This window comes from Oryzias latipes, chromosome 12 (assembly GCF_053564925.1).
Source record: "Oryzias latipes strain Hd-rR chromosome 12, Olatipes_Hd-rR_3.1".
Lineage (NCBI taxonomy): Eukaryota > Metazoa > Chordata > Actinopteri > Beloniformes > Adrianichthyidae > Oryzias > Oryzias latipes.
The window spans coordinates 24,939,217-24,953,639 of NC_136248.1; the positions used below are offsets into that span (position 1 = coordinate 24,939,217).

General features: G+C 38.3%; 2 protein-coding genes across 6 annotated transcripts; one reads left to right on the top strand and one right to left on the bottom strand.

The window, feature by feature from the left end:
• Positions 1–774: 774 nt before the first annotated feature.
• Positions 775–4,971, top strand: dolk (dolichol kinase). Of its 2 annotated transcripts, none has more exons than XM_011481550.4 (2): positions 775–925; positions 2,091–4,971. In XM_011481550.4, the coding sequence occupies exons 1-2, from the start codon at positions 916–918 to the stop codon at positions 3,710–3,712; spliced, it is 1,632 nt and encodes a 543-aa protein (XP_011479852.1). In that variant the 5' UTR covers positions 775–915; the 3' UTR covers positions 3,713–4,971. The 2 variants fall into 2 exon arrangements, with proteins under 2 accessions (XP_011479852.1, XP_004074602.1); XM_004074554.5 differs by having other exon boundaries at positions 783–925; positions 2,014–4,971.
• A 378-nt stretch (positions 4,972–5,349) lies between these two features.
• phyhd1 (phytanoyl-CoA dioxygenase domain containing 1) lies at positions 5,350–14,147 on the bottom strand. Of its 4 annotated transcripts, none has more exons than XM_078956216.1 (12): positions 14,120–14,147; positions 9,796–9,889; positions 8,289–8,447; positions 7,938–8,013; positions 7,812–7,859; positions 7,643–7,698; positions 7,500–7,562; positions 7,398–7,419; positions 6,746–6,874; positions 6,187–6,303; positions 5,917–6,043; positions 5,350–5,824 (listed from the first exon to the last, which is right to left on the bottom strand). In XM_078956216.1, the coding sequence occupies exons 2-12, from the start codon at positions 9,826–9,828 to the stop codon at positions 5,776–5,778; spliced, it is 879 nt and encodes a 292-aa protein (XP_078812342.1). In that variant the 5' UTR covers positions 9,829–9,889; positions 14,120–14,147; the 3' UTR covers positions 5,350–5,775. The 4 variants fall into 4 exon arrangements, with proteins under 4 accessions (XP_078812342.1, XP_078812341.1, XP_020563219.1 ...); XM_078956215.1 differs by lacking the exon at positions 14,120–14,147 and adding an exon at positions 9,970–9,999; XM_020707560.3 differs by lacking the exon at positions 14,120–14,147 and having other exon boundaries at positions 9,796–9,953.
• Between the last annotated feature and the right edge of the window lie 276 nt (positions 14,148–14,423).

The window sequence follows — 14,423 nt, forward strand, 5'->3', positions numbered from 1 at the left end:
CAAATAATGTTTGATTTGGGCAAATATCTCAATTTTTTGGAATTGTATCAGTAAACCTAGCTTTATGAATATAATCCTTTGTTAATAAGATCAGGAGAATGATCATATATAATTTTGTGAAGACCTTTGACTTTGTAGCTGGCATCATGTGAAGAAAAACATTGCCACAAGTGTCTAGTAGGATAAACAGGTAAAATGTTGATGAATATATATTTTATCTGAAAACACTATAATAAGTATACTTTTTATTATTATTTGTGAAAAGATTAATATTTTTTTAAATTTTGTTTTGAATTCATGGTAACAACATAGGGGTTTTTCATGGTTTCAAGTTGGTTGGGGTGTGCTTACACAGGTAAAGATAATTTGTAATTTATGCCAATCTCAATAAATCTTCACTCAGAAAAAAAATAGATTCTCTTTATAATCTAAAAACTTATTTAAACTTACAAGACTTCATATTTATTTTATTGTCTTTTTTAATTTTGCTAATTATTAATTGTGTTTAAAATATTAGCGGTAAAAAGATTATTTTGTCTTATAAGTATATTTTTTGTTTGTTTATTTTCTTGAGCCAATATGTTCAGAAATTGTAGTTTTTCTTTGTAGTAGACTTTTATTTAAATAATAAAATAACATTTCTAATAAAAAATGATTTAATAAAAAAATAGAAAATTTGATTATTTTAAGGAAAGCCAATACTGTAATAGGGTAAGAGTTTAAAAACAAAATAAAATATAAATGTAAATCTCATCGCGTTTCGCCAATGGTTAGAATGTGTCACGTGACCCGGCTGTCAAAGATGGCCCCTTCCTACAGGGTGTGAGAAGAGAGACATCTGACAAAAAGAGGATTTTTATTCAAAGGGGACGGCAGCAGTTTGTATCCGAAACCACTATTCTAGAGGAAAACCCCATGAAATTAGGTGAGTACTGTTTTCGACGTAATCCTCTTTTAGTTATTGCGCTGCCTTTGGTGTGAGTTCAGCGGCGTCGTGCTAACGCAGGCAGCTGCTGTCAGCTCGATGCTGCGTCCTCGATTCAGGTAGAGATGCTAGTATGTCCAAATGTTTCTGCCTGCCTTTCTTTGGTGGTCAACTAGTTCATGTGCTACGGATATGATGATCACTTAAGTGTTTACCCTCCATCTCCCTAATGGACCAAAGGTTAAGCTAACGTGGAAAAAGACGAGCAGCTCTCCTGTTTCAGACCTTTTTGCAAATTTTTCCCCTTTCTTTGCCGTTTCATTGGCAAAGGTGGGTAGAAAAGTAACTATGAGTAACTTTACTTAAAAAATAAAATTCGTTTCATTGTAGTATAAAGCAATCTTCCACCTGTAACAATTTGCATAGATGTCATAAAAGCGTAAATCTAATGTACAAATTCTTTTATTTTTGTATATTTAAACACAAATTTGAATAATTTTAATAAAAAAGCAACATACCCTTATTTTTTAAAAATAAGGAGACTTTTATTGTCTAAAGTTAAACAAGACAAACATGAACTTTTGCTGATATCCTTCATTTAAGCTTTTGTTTCTCTTAATTTATGAAATTCCAAGTGTCCTATATTTTAATATTACATTTTGAAGTCAATAACACATTTTTAAAGTAATTTTTTTAAATAGAAAACACCTATTGTTTTTGAGATTTCAAAATAATGCTGCACCAATACCATTATGGGAGGTTATACAGTCAAAACTAAATCACATCACTGAGACTTTTTGGAAAAGAAAAACTTTAGATATGCCAGTGAAAATATCTAATAGTTTCATAAAATATATTCTCTAAATTTTACTTCAGAATTTTTCAGTCCCTCCTGGAATTTTCTTAAGTCTGCCATAATCTTAAAGTTGCACAGTGAGCGGTTTGTGTAATACATGTTGACTGCAAAAGCATGTTGTAGGTTTTCTTACAACAATAAAAGCATGACTTTTGTCCCGGTTGCTGGTTATTTTTATCCAAATTGTATTATACCTGTTTTTTTCTTTTCCTCCTTTTTTTTTTTTTTTTAGACTTGAAGGAAACTGACAGATGATGAAGACTGACACAGGGAAGAACTGACAGTAAAGGCGGCTCTTCTTGATTACAGACTGTCTGTTCAGATCATCTCCTTCCTTCGTGGCCTGCCTCTCCAGAGCCATGCAGGTCAACCCGGTGTTCGTAGAGTCCGGTGTCGTCCTGGGAGCGGTGCTGTGTGTCCACATGGCAGTGTGGAACCAGCACTCTTGGTGCAGCATAGCGCTCTTCATCCAGGCTTTTTACGTCCAGCACAAATGGGACCGATTACTTCAGTCGGGGGGTGCGGTGTTCCAGTTTCGTCCATCAGCAAACAGCGGCATCGTTCCGGCCTCTATGGTGATGCCTCTGTTGGGCCTTGCGCTGAAAGAGAAGTGCTCTGCCTTAGGGAATGTCTACTTCGAGCGCTTCTCCATGGTGATCACCGTCACTGGCATGATGCTGGCGCTGTTCTTGTCCTTGATTGCAATGGGCGTCACAAGACCTGTACCTACTAACACCTGTGTGATCGCGGGCCTGGCCGGCAGCGCAATTCTGTACACGACCAAGCAAACCCTGACCGTCTCTGAGGTCATCGAGGTCTTGGAGGTCCTGCTGATCTTTGTTTACCTCTGCCTGATCGTGCTGTATTTGATGCCGCGCTGCTTCACACCGGGAGAGGCGCTCCTCATCGTTGGAGGAATCAGCTTCATCGTGAACCAGCTCATCAAGCGCTCGCTAAACCTGTCAGAGGTCAAAGGGGATCCGGTGAACTACTTCCTGCCTGTAGTTGTGGTGGGTTCGTTGCTGTTGGGGGTTTTCTTCGCCCTGCTCTTCTGCTTCATGGAGTCACAGACCTGGGTGTCCTCGCTCTTCTTTCACATCATGACAGCCGTTCTGGTTTTGGGGATCCTCATGCCGTGGCTGTCCTTGTTCATCGGCCGACACCCCCTCATGTGGCTCTGGGACTTTGTGATGTTAAATGACCGAAGACTCTGCTTGGTGGGGTACTGGGTGTTTCTGGCCGTTGTGGCGACTTGTGTCGTCTTGCACCAGAACCATCAGCGCCAATCAGGGTCCAAGAAGCACCAGGCTTCAACTGTCGTCCGGAAGTATTTCCACCTGATCGTGGTGGCCACGTACGTTCCAGGGCTGGTGTATGACAGGCAGCTGCTGCACGTGGCGTCCGTGGGCTGCTTGGCGGTTTTCCTGCTCCTGGAGTACGTGCGTTACTTCCGCATCAGACCTCTCGGTCAGCTACTCAGGCAGCTGCTCACCTTGTTCCTGGATGAGCGAGACTCCGGGCCCCTCATCCTCACCCACGTTTATTTGCTGATGGGCATGTCTCTGCCCATCTGGCTGTTCCCCACGATCTGCGCCCCTAAAGGCGTGCTGTCGGGAGCGGGCGGCCTGGTGCCCTACGCGGGGGTGTTGGCTGTGGGGGTCGGAGACACGGTCGCGTCCGTGTTCGGCAGCACCATGGGCGAAATCCGTTGGCCTGGGACCAAGAAGACCATGGAGGGAACGGCTACATCGGTGTTTGCCCAGATCATCGCCGTGGCAATCTTCCTCATATTTGACGGGAACATAAATCTGAACTCTACCTATTCGTGGATTGTTGGCTCCATTACCCTCGTAGCCATGCTGGAAGCATACACCTCCCAAATAGACAACCTCCTGCTCCCCCTCTACCTCTTCATTCTGCTGTTGCTTTGAGTGTACAGATGGCCCCCCCTCCCCCCTCCTGCATTCAGCCTTTAATTGTACGGATTGTATGGAAATAATGTATTTAAAAGATCGTCCTTTAGGAACCAACGGTACAAGCGGGAGATTGCTTAAAGCTTGCAGGTAAATAAAGAAAGTGGCACAAACAGAAGGTTATGAAGCAGCAGCCACACCAACAAAAGACTGAAGACCCGTGTCGTCTACTGCGGAGGAATGTCAGGGAAAGTCCTGAAATATTGAAGCCAATAGGTGGCAATTTAGCTTTCCATGAAGACTGCAACCCTTAAATTATTGAGGAAACGTGTGTTGAACACAAACGCAATACTGGAGCTGCTCGTTGATCGATCATCAGTCCTATAAAAACAATACATGCCCATGTATGGCCTTCGAAGAACAAAGCTGTCTGTCTTGTTTTTTGTACTATACTTCTTGCCCCTTCGATTGCAGTGCTTAATATATATTTGCCTTAAAGAAATGTATTTTCTATCAGCTTTGACTAAATATTGTAAAAACTCTAGACAGAAGCATGGCAGCCCCACGTACCTTTTTTTTTTATTATTCCAAGGACTGACTGTCACAGCACCTGCATGACACTAATGTGGAATCACCTACTGTAATCAATATGCAGGACTTTAACCCGCTCCCTAAGTTTCCTACAGTTACTTTAATCTGTATTTCTGTGTTTTCGGGGGACCTCTTTGTAAAACTGAGCCTTCAAACTTATTTTGGATTCTGTACATATGCTTTTGGCCAACCCCCCCCCCCCTTTTTTTTTTTTGGTAACTTAATTCTGAACTGGAATTCTTCTCAAATGATGTCTGGTTTGATTGAAATGTTTTGAGGTGAAGATGCTACAATTATGCACCTTTATTTTCAGCATTAATATGTCATTTTTCTTATGTAAAGATTTTCTTGGTGCGTTTATTTTTTTCTTTAACATTTTAGCATGATCGCATGTCACTTTTGGAGCCGTCCTCACATCCATTTACTATAATATTTGCATGTCAGTGCTGTACCTGAGATCTAAACTGATAAGACTCCTGAGAAGTGAAATGTGCGCGACTGTTCCTAAACCTCACATCAGTTTTTTTCTTTCTTTGATTTCCAAACTTGAAAAGAAAGTTTCAGTTATGGTTAAAAATGAGAAATAGGTTGTTCTTTTTTTCGTTTATGTCTTGACATGAATATACTTGAAAGTAAAATTTTACAGTTGTGTGTTTTCATAAAATACAATCTTACTTGGACATAAACTGTGTGAAGTGTGAGTGATTGGATAAGGCTGAATAAAAGTGGACATCAGTTGCTGGTTGATGGATGAGTAAAATTGGCTTTAATTTAAATTTTAGGATTATGTTTTTAAAAAAATCTTTACATCCCTACAAGCGTTGTAGCTTATACTTAAAGACAACACTGTTTTCCCTTATAAAGATTAAATTAGGAATCAACAACCACTACTATAACACATGAGTGCTGAAAATGTAGTGTTCCGGTTACTTCTGCTGAGGTAATCCTTTAAAAAACAACATTTTGTACGGTTATTGGCTTATTTATGCTCCAAAATAACAACCCCTGTGTCACAATGTGTGCCATTAAACAATTATATTCCCTTTAAAGGTTTTCTCACCAACTTTGTAGGATGTGGGTTTATTGTCATCTTCTCAAGCTGGACAAAAATCAAGAACAAAGTTTTAAGTGAAGTTTTCGACAAATGTAGAAAATATGCTCCAACGTCCTGCAGTATTAACCACAAAACATGGACAAAAGTAAAAATTGACACCTAGATTCTTTGCATTTGATGTATTTCTATCTATAAAAACCATAAAGGGAAGCATTTCAATTACTTTTACATGGTCCTTTTGTGACAAAAAATGTATACATATATTTTTTTCTTTCTTACATTTTCTTTCAAAAGTTTCGAACTACGAAAAAAAATTGTAAAATTGGAGCAGTACAATTAACAAAAATGTTCAAAATTTAAAAAGTTTGAGATAAAATTACTTCAAAAATGCTTCATTTTCATAAAACAAAGGAACCTTAATGCCACTTCTCATCCTTCATTTAGTGTAAAGAGGTGGAAAAGGAAGTTCCTCTGTGGGCTGCAACCTTTAAAATAACAAAAGAGAGGAAAAGACGATAAGGATAGGAAGTAAAAATCTAGTTTATTCTCAATTCAGTGAGGTCTAAATATCTCTCACCAGTTGTCAGGGCTCCAGCGGGTGTCCAGAGCCTCCATAACGTGAAAGGTGTAGACGTGGCGGGATTCTTCTGAAATGTTTTCAGCACTTCGATGCACCACCTCCCCGTGGATCAGAACCACGCCGCCTGAAAATGAGGAAGTGGATGGTGGAGCTCTCTAAACATGCAAAATACATGCTTTTTTCCCACTTTAAAATGTTAAATCAGAAAGCATCCTAATTCAAATTCTTTCTCTCATAATCAGCAGATTTTGTAAAAGTTCAACTCACCTTTTTGAACAGGTGCAGCCACAAATGTGTCTTCCTGATATGCCTGCTCCCTTCCAATGAAATCCGTCAGTGGGAAGGAGCCTTTGGGGGTGCGAACCATGCGGCGGGAGATGCCACCTGGGAAAAAAAAGTCATAGATATCACAAAATGTGGAACATAAATTAAAAATACAACTATACGTATATATTGTAGCTGTGCCCTCAAGTTTGACAAGTTAGTGAAATTATAAAACATTTCTCACTTCATGGCTGTAGTTAGGTTTTGGGTTTTACCAATAAATCACTATGTATGTCATATTTATGTAGTCTGGGGTTTTATTTTGCACTTTTATGAAATTAGAACATGGAATCAAAAATCTTAACAGAAATATTGAGAAATCAATGTTGAAACCACCGCAATCTTATCATGGAAACACCAAAAACTAAAATAAACAGAATGGCATTATTTAGTAGCTACCGGTACATTAAGTCAAAAACAGAGATTTTTTAATGCAACATTGTGTAATGCTTGGTGGTTTCTCCTGCTGAACAATTCTGTCATTCCTGGTTTTTCCACTTACTCCTGTGTGATCCTGGGATAAACCACAAGCAGCCGTTGTTCACAGTGGCATCCTCCAGAGCGATCCACAGCCCCATCACTCTGCCAAGAGGCTCTGTATGCAGGAACGTAGCATCCTGGTGCGCCGTCACTGAAAAAACACACAACAGTGTTTAGGACACACAGATGTCTGCTGTGAAATATAAAAAAACATCCACGTAAAAGTCTCACAGAAGGATTCTTTCTTAAAACGTCACCCATGAATGGATACAAAATGAATTAAGAACAGATTAAAAGGTGGATGCAGTTCTAGCAAGTTCAAATCTTTGCATTAAATGTTTAGCTTTGAACGTAAACTGAAGCTGGATCAAAGTGCGTGTTTGTCTTCAATGAGAAGGTCAGGTGCCGTTTTTTTCATTCCATCCAACTCATGAAGACATTTTCAGATTTTTTTTATTTTATTAAACATATTAAGGATCTGTCCAAAACATTTTAAACCAAAATAACTTTTCATTTTCTTTTAGGTAAGGGATAAGGGTTAGGGTTAGATAAAAGAACAATTAAATATGTAAAAACATTTTTTTTAGACATTGTTTAAAAAAAATAAATAAAAAAAAAGGAATGAATGAATTATTTTTAATTAGGGCAAAAGAATTCCTGCTGTTTTTCGTTACCTTCTCCACCAATTCCTGGTTGCTGCGGAAACAGGACAAAATATCAAAAATCTTTATGAATGAAACACTGGAAGGTGGTTTTCATGTGCATTAATGATTTACCTTAAAAATATACATGCTCTGCAGGATTACAGGACTCACAAGGCCCAGCTTCTTTGCAATTCCCTTCAAGGAGAAATGTTTCTTCACTTTTTCTGTCCTGCAGAAGATTATCCTCCAACAATGTCAGTGAGAGGTGAACTCACCTGCACTTTGGCCGAATGCGTAACCTTTTTGTATAAGGGCTCATATGCATGCAGTGCTAAATAAGAAAATATATAAATATATTAGCAAAATACCAATGTTAAAAAGAATTTTGTGTATTTTTATAAAAGAAAAAAATGATGAAGAGGAAAAAAAAAAGGTTAAATGTACCATGTCCTACTTTATTAAGTGACAGGTGTTTAGGTACTTTGAATTCCCCTGCAATTCAAAACATTTTTTATTTTATTTTACCTTTTAATTCATTTACAATGGCAGAGCAAACAACACAATTCTCACCTTGGTCATCAAAAACACCCTTTTCAAAGAAAAATCTGATCTTGTCTCCGCTTGTGATGAAGTAATCTGCACTTCCCTGCAAAACAAACAGAGATCAGCTGATCCCTCCTGCAATGCCTAAACATGGATCGACTGTTTGTACATTATTGACAGAAAGGTTTGTCATTAGACTGACAAGAGGGACAACCGGGGTGAAGGGAAGGAACAAGGACTCACAGAGAGGACTCTGCAACCATACCTGCATCTTTGAGCAATGACAGCATGTTTTAAAAGACAGAGTTAAAAAAAGAAGAAAAAACGATCCTGAAGTTGTTAAAGGTGTGCTCTTTGCAGTAATCTCCATGAAACCACCTGTGTTTTGAGCTGCTCGTCGTGGTAAGTGGTGAAGGTGGTGCGGCAGTGTTCGGGGACGTCCATCTGGTCCACGATCTCGTTCATCCTTTGCCTCAGTTCATCGCACTCCTGAGAGGAGAGCAGCCCATCCAGAACGACAAACCCGTCCTCCTTGTACTGTAAACCCACAACACACACTATAAACAGCAATCATCTTTTGTAACCTTTTTTAAAGCGTCCCCAGTGGTCTTTTAATTATGATTAAGCCGTTTTAGCCAAAAATGTGTCGTTTTCTAGGACATAGTTTCTGCAGAATGCCAGTAGTTCATTAGGAATTTGCCTCCGAGTTGTGGTCCCCTGCCCCTCCCTATTGCTAGCCTGAGAAATATCGGAGCTTTCCAGCCGTACAGTTTCGATCCAGATGCCAGCTCAGACGAGGAAAACAAAGATTTACATGGTTCTTTTTGTCTGCAAGTGGATGCATCAGAATGGAGCAGAGCAGGGAGCTTGTGGCTCGCCCAGGTTGTTTTTTCACATCACAAATAAACGTTTTCAAACTACATTTTCTCCTCTGTAAGTGATTCACAACGATTTGAATACAGCCATACTTAGGAATGAAATGTTAAGCTTAAATGTCTTTAAATATATCCTAAATTATCAGAAAAAATGCTACAAAAAGACATTTTTCATCAAAATGGGTCTTGGATTAGGTGGGGGGCATACAGCAGCAGATGACTACATTTCAGTACATGACTAGATTTTTTTTTTTTTTATTTCCCAGTAGATTGAATGCAGAAAAGCAAAACATTTGCAGTTTTGTATTCTGCTTTTCTGATCCATCTACTGGAAAACTAAATTATGTATGCATAGGTAAAAGAAGTAGAAAATTCTGAATTCTTTTTTTTTTTCTTTTCATTCTGTTTCTGTTAATAAACAAACCCAAATTTAGACTAAATAGGATTTCCATTAAACATATAACTTGAATTTAATCCTAATTTTGATCATTAAAGGTAAAAACTAAATCTTAAAATAGGCCGTACGACACAGTTTTGCTTTTTTTTTTTTACTGTAAAGAGAATTGCCACACTATCTTTCAGAATAAAAGCTGTGGAGTGAAGATGAAAGAGGAAACTCCTAAGTTTCTGTTTTTCTCCAATAATTGTGCTTCAACAACATGTTCTCAGTGTAAGATTAATAAAAATCTCGTGTTCTTTTAAGTCTTTTGTCTTTTATATACCACAAAAATTTGGTTCATAGAAGGAAAAGAACAAAAGGTTCTGGGGTTTGACTGAGGCCGCTCGTTGATGCAGAATGTTGCGTAACAGCCCACGCATGGTTCCTACTCTACTTTTAAGCACAAAAATACAAACTGGACTTTAAATAAACATTCTAATACATTTCTGTATCCAATAATAATCCATTCATACAAGTATTTTGAATCACTTACTTTACTTTAAACCTTTAGGATAACAATTGTGACAACACCGTCGGTGTGGCTTTACTTTTATTTTGAAGGAGTTCTCACCTTTTGCACATCTCGGTCTGTCATGAAATCCATGCTCCTCTGCAGCAACCGACCATCCACTTCGATCAAATTCAAGGCGTCTCATCCGGGTAACCTGCAGCCCGACCACGTGACATGTCAAAAGCGTTTAAAGTGTAACCGCTCCGGTAAGTAATACGATTATAAAAACTTAACTCTTTCCTCGCAGCCCGTTTGCTTCAGTTTATCCGTAATTCACATGCACTGCGACAAAACGGCCGCTAGATGTCGCCACCGTACAATCTACACTTCCAAATGATCCACAGTTTATCTAGTGTGGGTAAAGCTACTTCCAAAAAATTATTATAAAAGTTGAAATCAAGAATTAATTCTTTAAATCTAGACATTTTTCAATTTAGACATTTTTAAGAAAGCTCAAGTAAAAAATTAAAAATCATTTTTCATTTGCAAGGATTTTAGTACAAAGTGAAGACACACCAAACACATGACTGATTCTTTGTCACAGGAAATGTAACATTTATTTTTGCCATCATGCGATTTTTTAAATGAAGAATTGCAGAGGAGCTTTAGTGTAATCAGAGCTTCTTTCTGTTAGATGGGAGCAGTGCTAAAAGTAAGAAAATATTCAACTTTAACACACCACAAATAAAACGTTCTGATTAAAAAAATTATATATATTAAAAAAAAGGATGAAGTGAGTTTGCAGAGTATCATCTTCAAAATATGTAGAGCTCAAGCTACTTTGGGCATTTCTTTAAGTATGTTCCAGGCGACACAAATACCCCAAACCAAAAGGGCAGTGCTCACATGACCTGAGCTGCACAGTTCAGTTTACATGCGCACGAGGAATTTAGACGCTCATAAAGCATACCAAGTTTAATTGGCTGTGGAAAATGAGCAACCAGGCTGGTTTTCTGATTCATATAAAGCCCCTCTTTGATTCTAAGGTACAGGGTTTTATTTGTTTTAAATGTATTTTTTAACATTATTTTAAGGCAAAAACCACTTGGTTGATGCCGTCACTAACCAGTCAGAGCTAAAGTCTTAGTCAGCTTCTTTTCAAGTGAAAAAGCAGCATTTGTCAGCAGGCGCCCCCCCCCCCAAAAAAAGGAACCAAGCCCCGAATGACACAACTCTGCAGCAGAGTTTAGTGTTACCTTTATTATCATGTGTCAGAATGGTACAAAAGAAGGGTCTGAACATTTGGAAATCAAAATCCCATCCATACAGAAGCTTAAAAATCCAGTGTCCAGGTATGAGGCAAAAACGATTGAGTGAAGGCCTTAAAATGTGATACAGCGGTCTGCAACCAGATCATGGCTGTGGGGGTTCAGTGGTTTAAAGTTTAAAAAAAAAAAAGGTGGGAGTTCCAAATCTGTAGGCCCCCAAACAGGCAATACAATCATTTTTTTACATAATTGTAACCATGGCAGCAACAGCAGGAATTTTGCTTGATTAAAAAAAAAAAAAAACATTTTTGAATTCTTGAAACAAACCCAACAACACTTTCAACTTTCCCTCTAATGTCTGAAAAGAAGCACTTTGTCACAAACAAACTTTAGTTAACCTGAATGTTTGACAAACAATAATAATAGTCACTCATTCCTGATCAGCTGTAAATAAAACAACACAAAAACAAGGCAGTCTGCTGTTGAACCCCTCATACATGTCTTGAAAAGAAAAAAGCTTTATAAAAACAACACAAATAAAGTAGGTTTATAATAAACCAGCACACTTGTAGAGTTGTAGAAATAAAAGTGCTAGATTTCTCATTTTATGGCTTCCAACAATCCTCAGACTGTCCTAAACCCAAAGTTTCAGATGAATGACTCATGAGTCATTGGGACTCAGGGCTGACGTGTGATAAAAAAAAAAAAAAGGGAAATCCGGCCCTTTCTCTAAGCTGTGAGTCAGTTCCCAGTGAAACGATGACAAACTTTGGCACAAATCTGTATGAACAAATTTCTACCGTCAGTTCATGACATTTAAGTTCCCTTTTAGTTTAAACGCATCTCCAAATAAAAACATCAACAACTGGTTGTGATAATGTACCAAACAAAACCTCAGAGCACATTTTTTGGAATGCAGTACCTGCTGGGAAATACATAAACGGTCTGATTGGCTGCCGTGTGGTGAGGGAGTGAGGCTTTCTGGCATCGTGTTACACAATCTGTACAAAAACTAAAGCAAAATGCAGAATTAAGTAAAAAACTCAACAGCTTTAGAACCACATTTAAACACTTTATCTTTGGTAGAGACTTGGTTTTGTGAGTGGGGCCTTCAGACACTTGAAATCACCTTAAATAAGGCGTCTTCCACAGAACATTTTTGCTCCATGATCATAAATTATTCATATTTATTACCAAAACTAAAGCTATTTTTTAAAACCTTGTGATTTTTTTCTTCCAAAAGGCTTTGAGAACTAGAGCGAGCAAAAGGTGCTGAACTTGGTTTGACTGAATTCAGGAAACGAAAAACAAACTTAAGAAAAAAAAACCAAAAACATTGAAGCAGACATTCATGTTTCTAAAAAGGGGAATCAATCCTGGGAGCTTGCATGATCCAGAAATTCCCGGTTCTAAGTGGGACGTGACCTCGGACCGACAAGCTTCCAAGATGCATTGCAGTCTCCACTATTGGTTAATTTCTTTCAACTAGTGAATAGTTAATATTTCCCATGAGGGTTAAGCGGGTTACGTGCAAAGTGTGCATTTCCCATCTGATCCGTGCTGCAAGGAAAACACTGAGGAGTGAAGTTTGGAAACAAACTGGTGATTTGGAGCCCCAATAAATCCAGCGAACCCACGTTACCATGACGATGATATGATGCAGTTAGACAGATTTTATTCTTCTGAGATTGTATAAGAGGAATTTGGGGGATTTTTGAGGCACCACTTCATGTCTTCGGGGGCAAAGTAACTTTAAAAATCAAAAGAAGGGAAGTGGTCCCCAACCTTTTTCAGGCCACCCACCAATTTAATATTTTCCCAGAAAGCCCTGAAGAGGCCACCCGAGTGACTTTAGTTTTTCAGCTGCTTTAAACTTTATTTGTATACTAGATTTAATGTAGGAACCATTCAAATGATATACATAAAATGTTATTTTTGTTAAGAAGTTACTGGTCTGTGAGAACCAGAAATCTTGCTTGTTTGCAGGTGACCAAGTACTTATTTTCCACTGTAATTTAAAAATTAATTCTTTAAGAATCAGAAAATGTGATTTTCTGGATTTTCTCTCATTTTTGTCTTTCATAGTTGCGGCATACCTATGATGAAAATTACATGCCCCCCTCCTCTTTTTAAGTAGGAGAACTTGCACAATTGATGACTGAATAAACACCTTTTTGCCCCACTGTAAGTAGGATGTAGTGGGAAGAATCCAGAAGTTTTTCAAAATAAAACATCCTTCAGAATTAGATTATAAAAAACGAAAAAGGTGTTTGTGTTTTTTTCTTTGAGTCCCGGTGCAGACTGTCATGGACCAGCACCGGTGGAGCTTGGAGGTTGGGGACCACTGCTTTAGAGGTTAAAAAAGACCATACCCTTGGATTTCAGTCATTGGGGGGCTGAAATTCCTGTGGTGCAGAATGTTGGAGCCCAGCTTCTCTAACAGAATCACTGAAGACTTTCCTGGACTTAGAAATGTGTTTAGACAGAAAACTAAAAAAAAAACAACAACTTTGTTTTAGAAATGTAACTCCGACTACTGGAAACAATTTAGTCGAGTATTTTGCATTTTCCCATAACCCTTTCTTATTGGTTGACTTTGTGTTCAGTATATAATCAATACTGGGTCAATACAAAACAACTAAAATACAACCATTGCACTAAAATCTTTCTTTCTTCTCTGTCTTGGCTGCTACCCTTTTGCATATGCTGTTTGGCGTTTAACAGGACTGCAGTTTATCTCGATAAACTTGTTTACTTGGCATAAAAAAGATTTCTCCTGAAAGGAATCTGTTCTTAAACAAGGCCTCAATAAAAACAAAGAGGTGCAAACCATTCCAATCAGCCCTCCTCTAAACGTCCTAACAAGCTAAAACAAAAGAGCACCTGGTAAGAATAAAACCATGTGATGCACATTTAACAAAGACATTAAATAAGGAAGCTATACATTTTTACAACACAAGAAAAAAGGCCCGATGACGGTTGCGATCATTAACAGGGTATAGCTTGTAAAAGCTAAGGCCATACTTGCAGCAAGAGACGCCTGGCAGAAGTAAACATGGCGGATCCGTTCCAAATGATCCTATTAAACCCCAGATCTTATAAAGAAAAGTGTTTCAAGCAAACAAAGCACACTGCCCTCATTTGGTTAATGGATATCACGTATTCGGCAAACTTACTCTGCACAGTAATCTTTCCCTTTAGAAGGCCGGTCCAAACCAGATCTAACTCTGCAGTTTCCTGTTTGTGCTCATTTGTGCTGCGAATAAACAAACAGCAGATTTCCGCAGATAAGCTGCATCTCCTAAAATAAACTCTTGGGGGGGTAAACCAGACATGATATACAGCAAGTGCACGTCTAAAAAAAAAAAAGTCAGAAAATGATATATATTTGTTTAAACTGGCAGTGTCTGACATCTTCTGCTCTGATCAAAGCTCCCACATACATTCACTACATGCTTAAGGAGGGTAGAAGGATCCTGC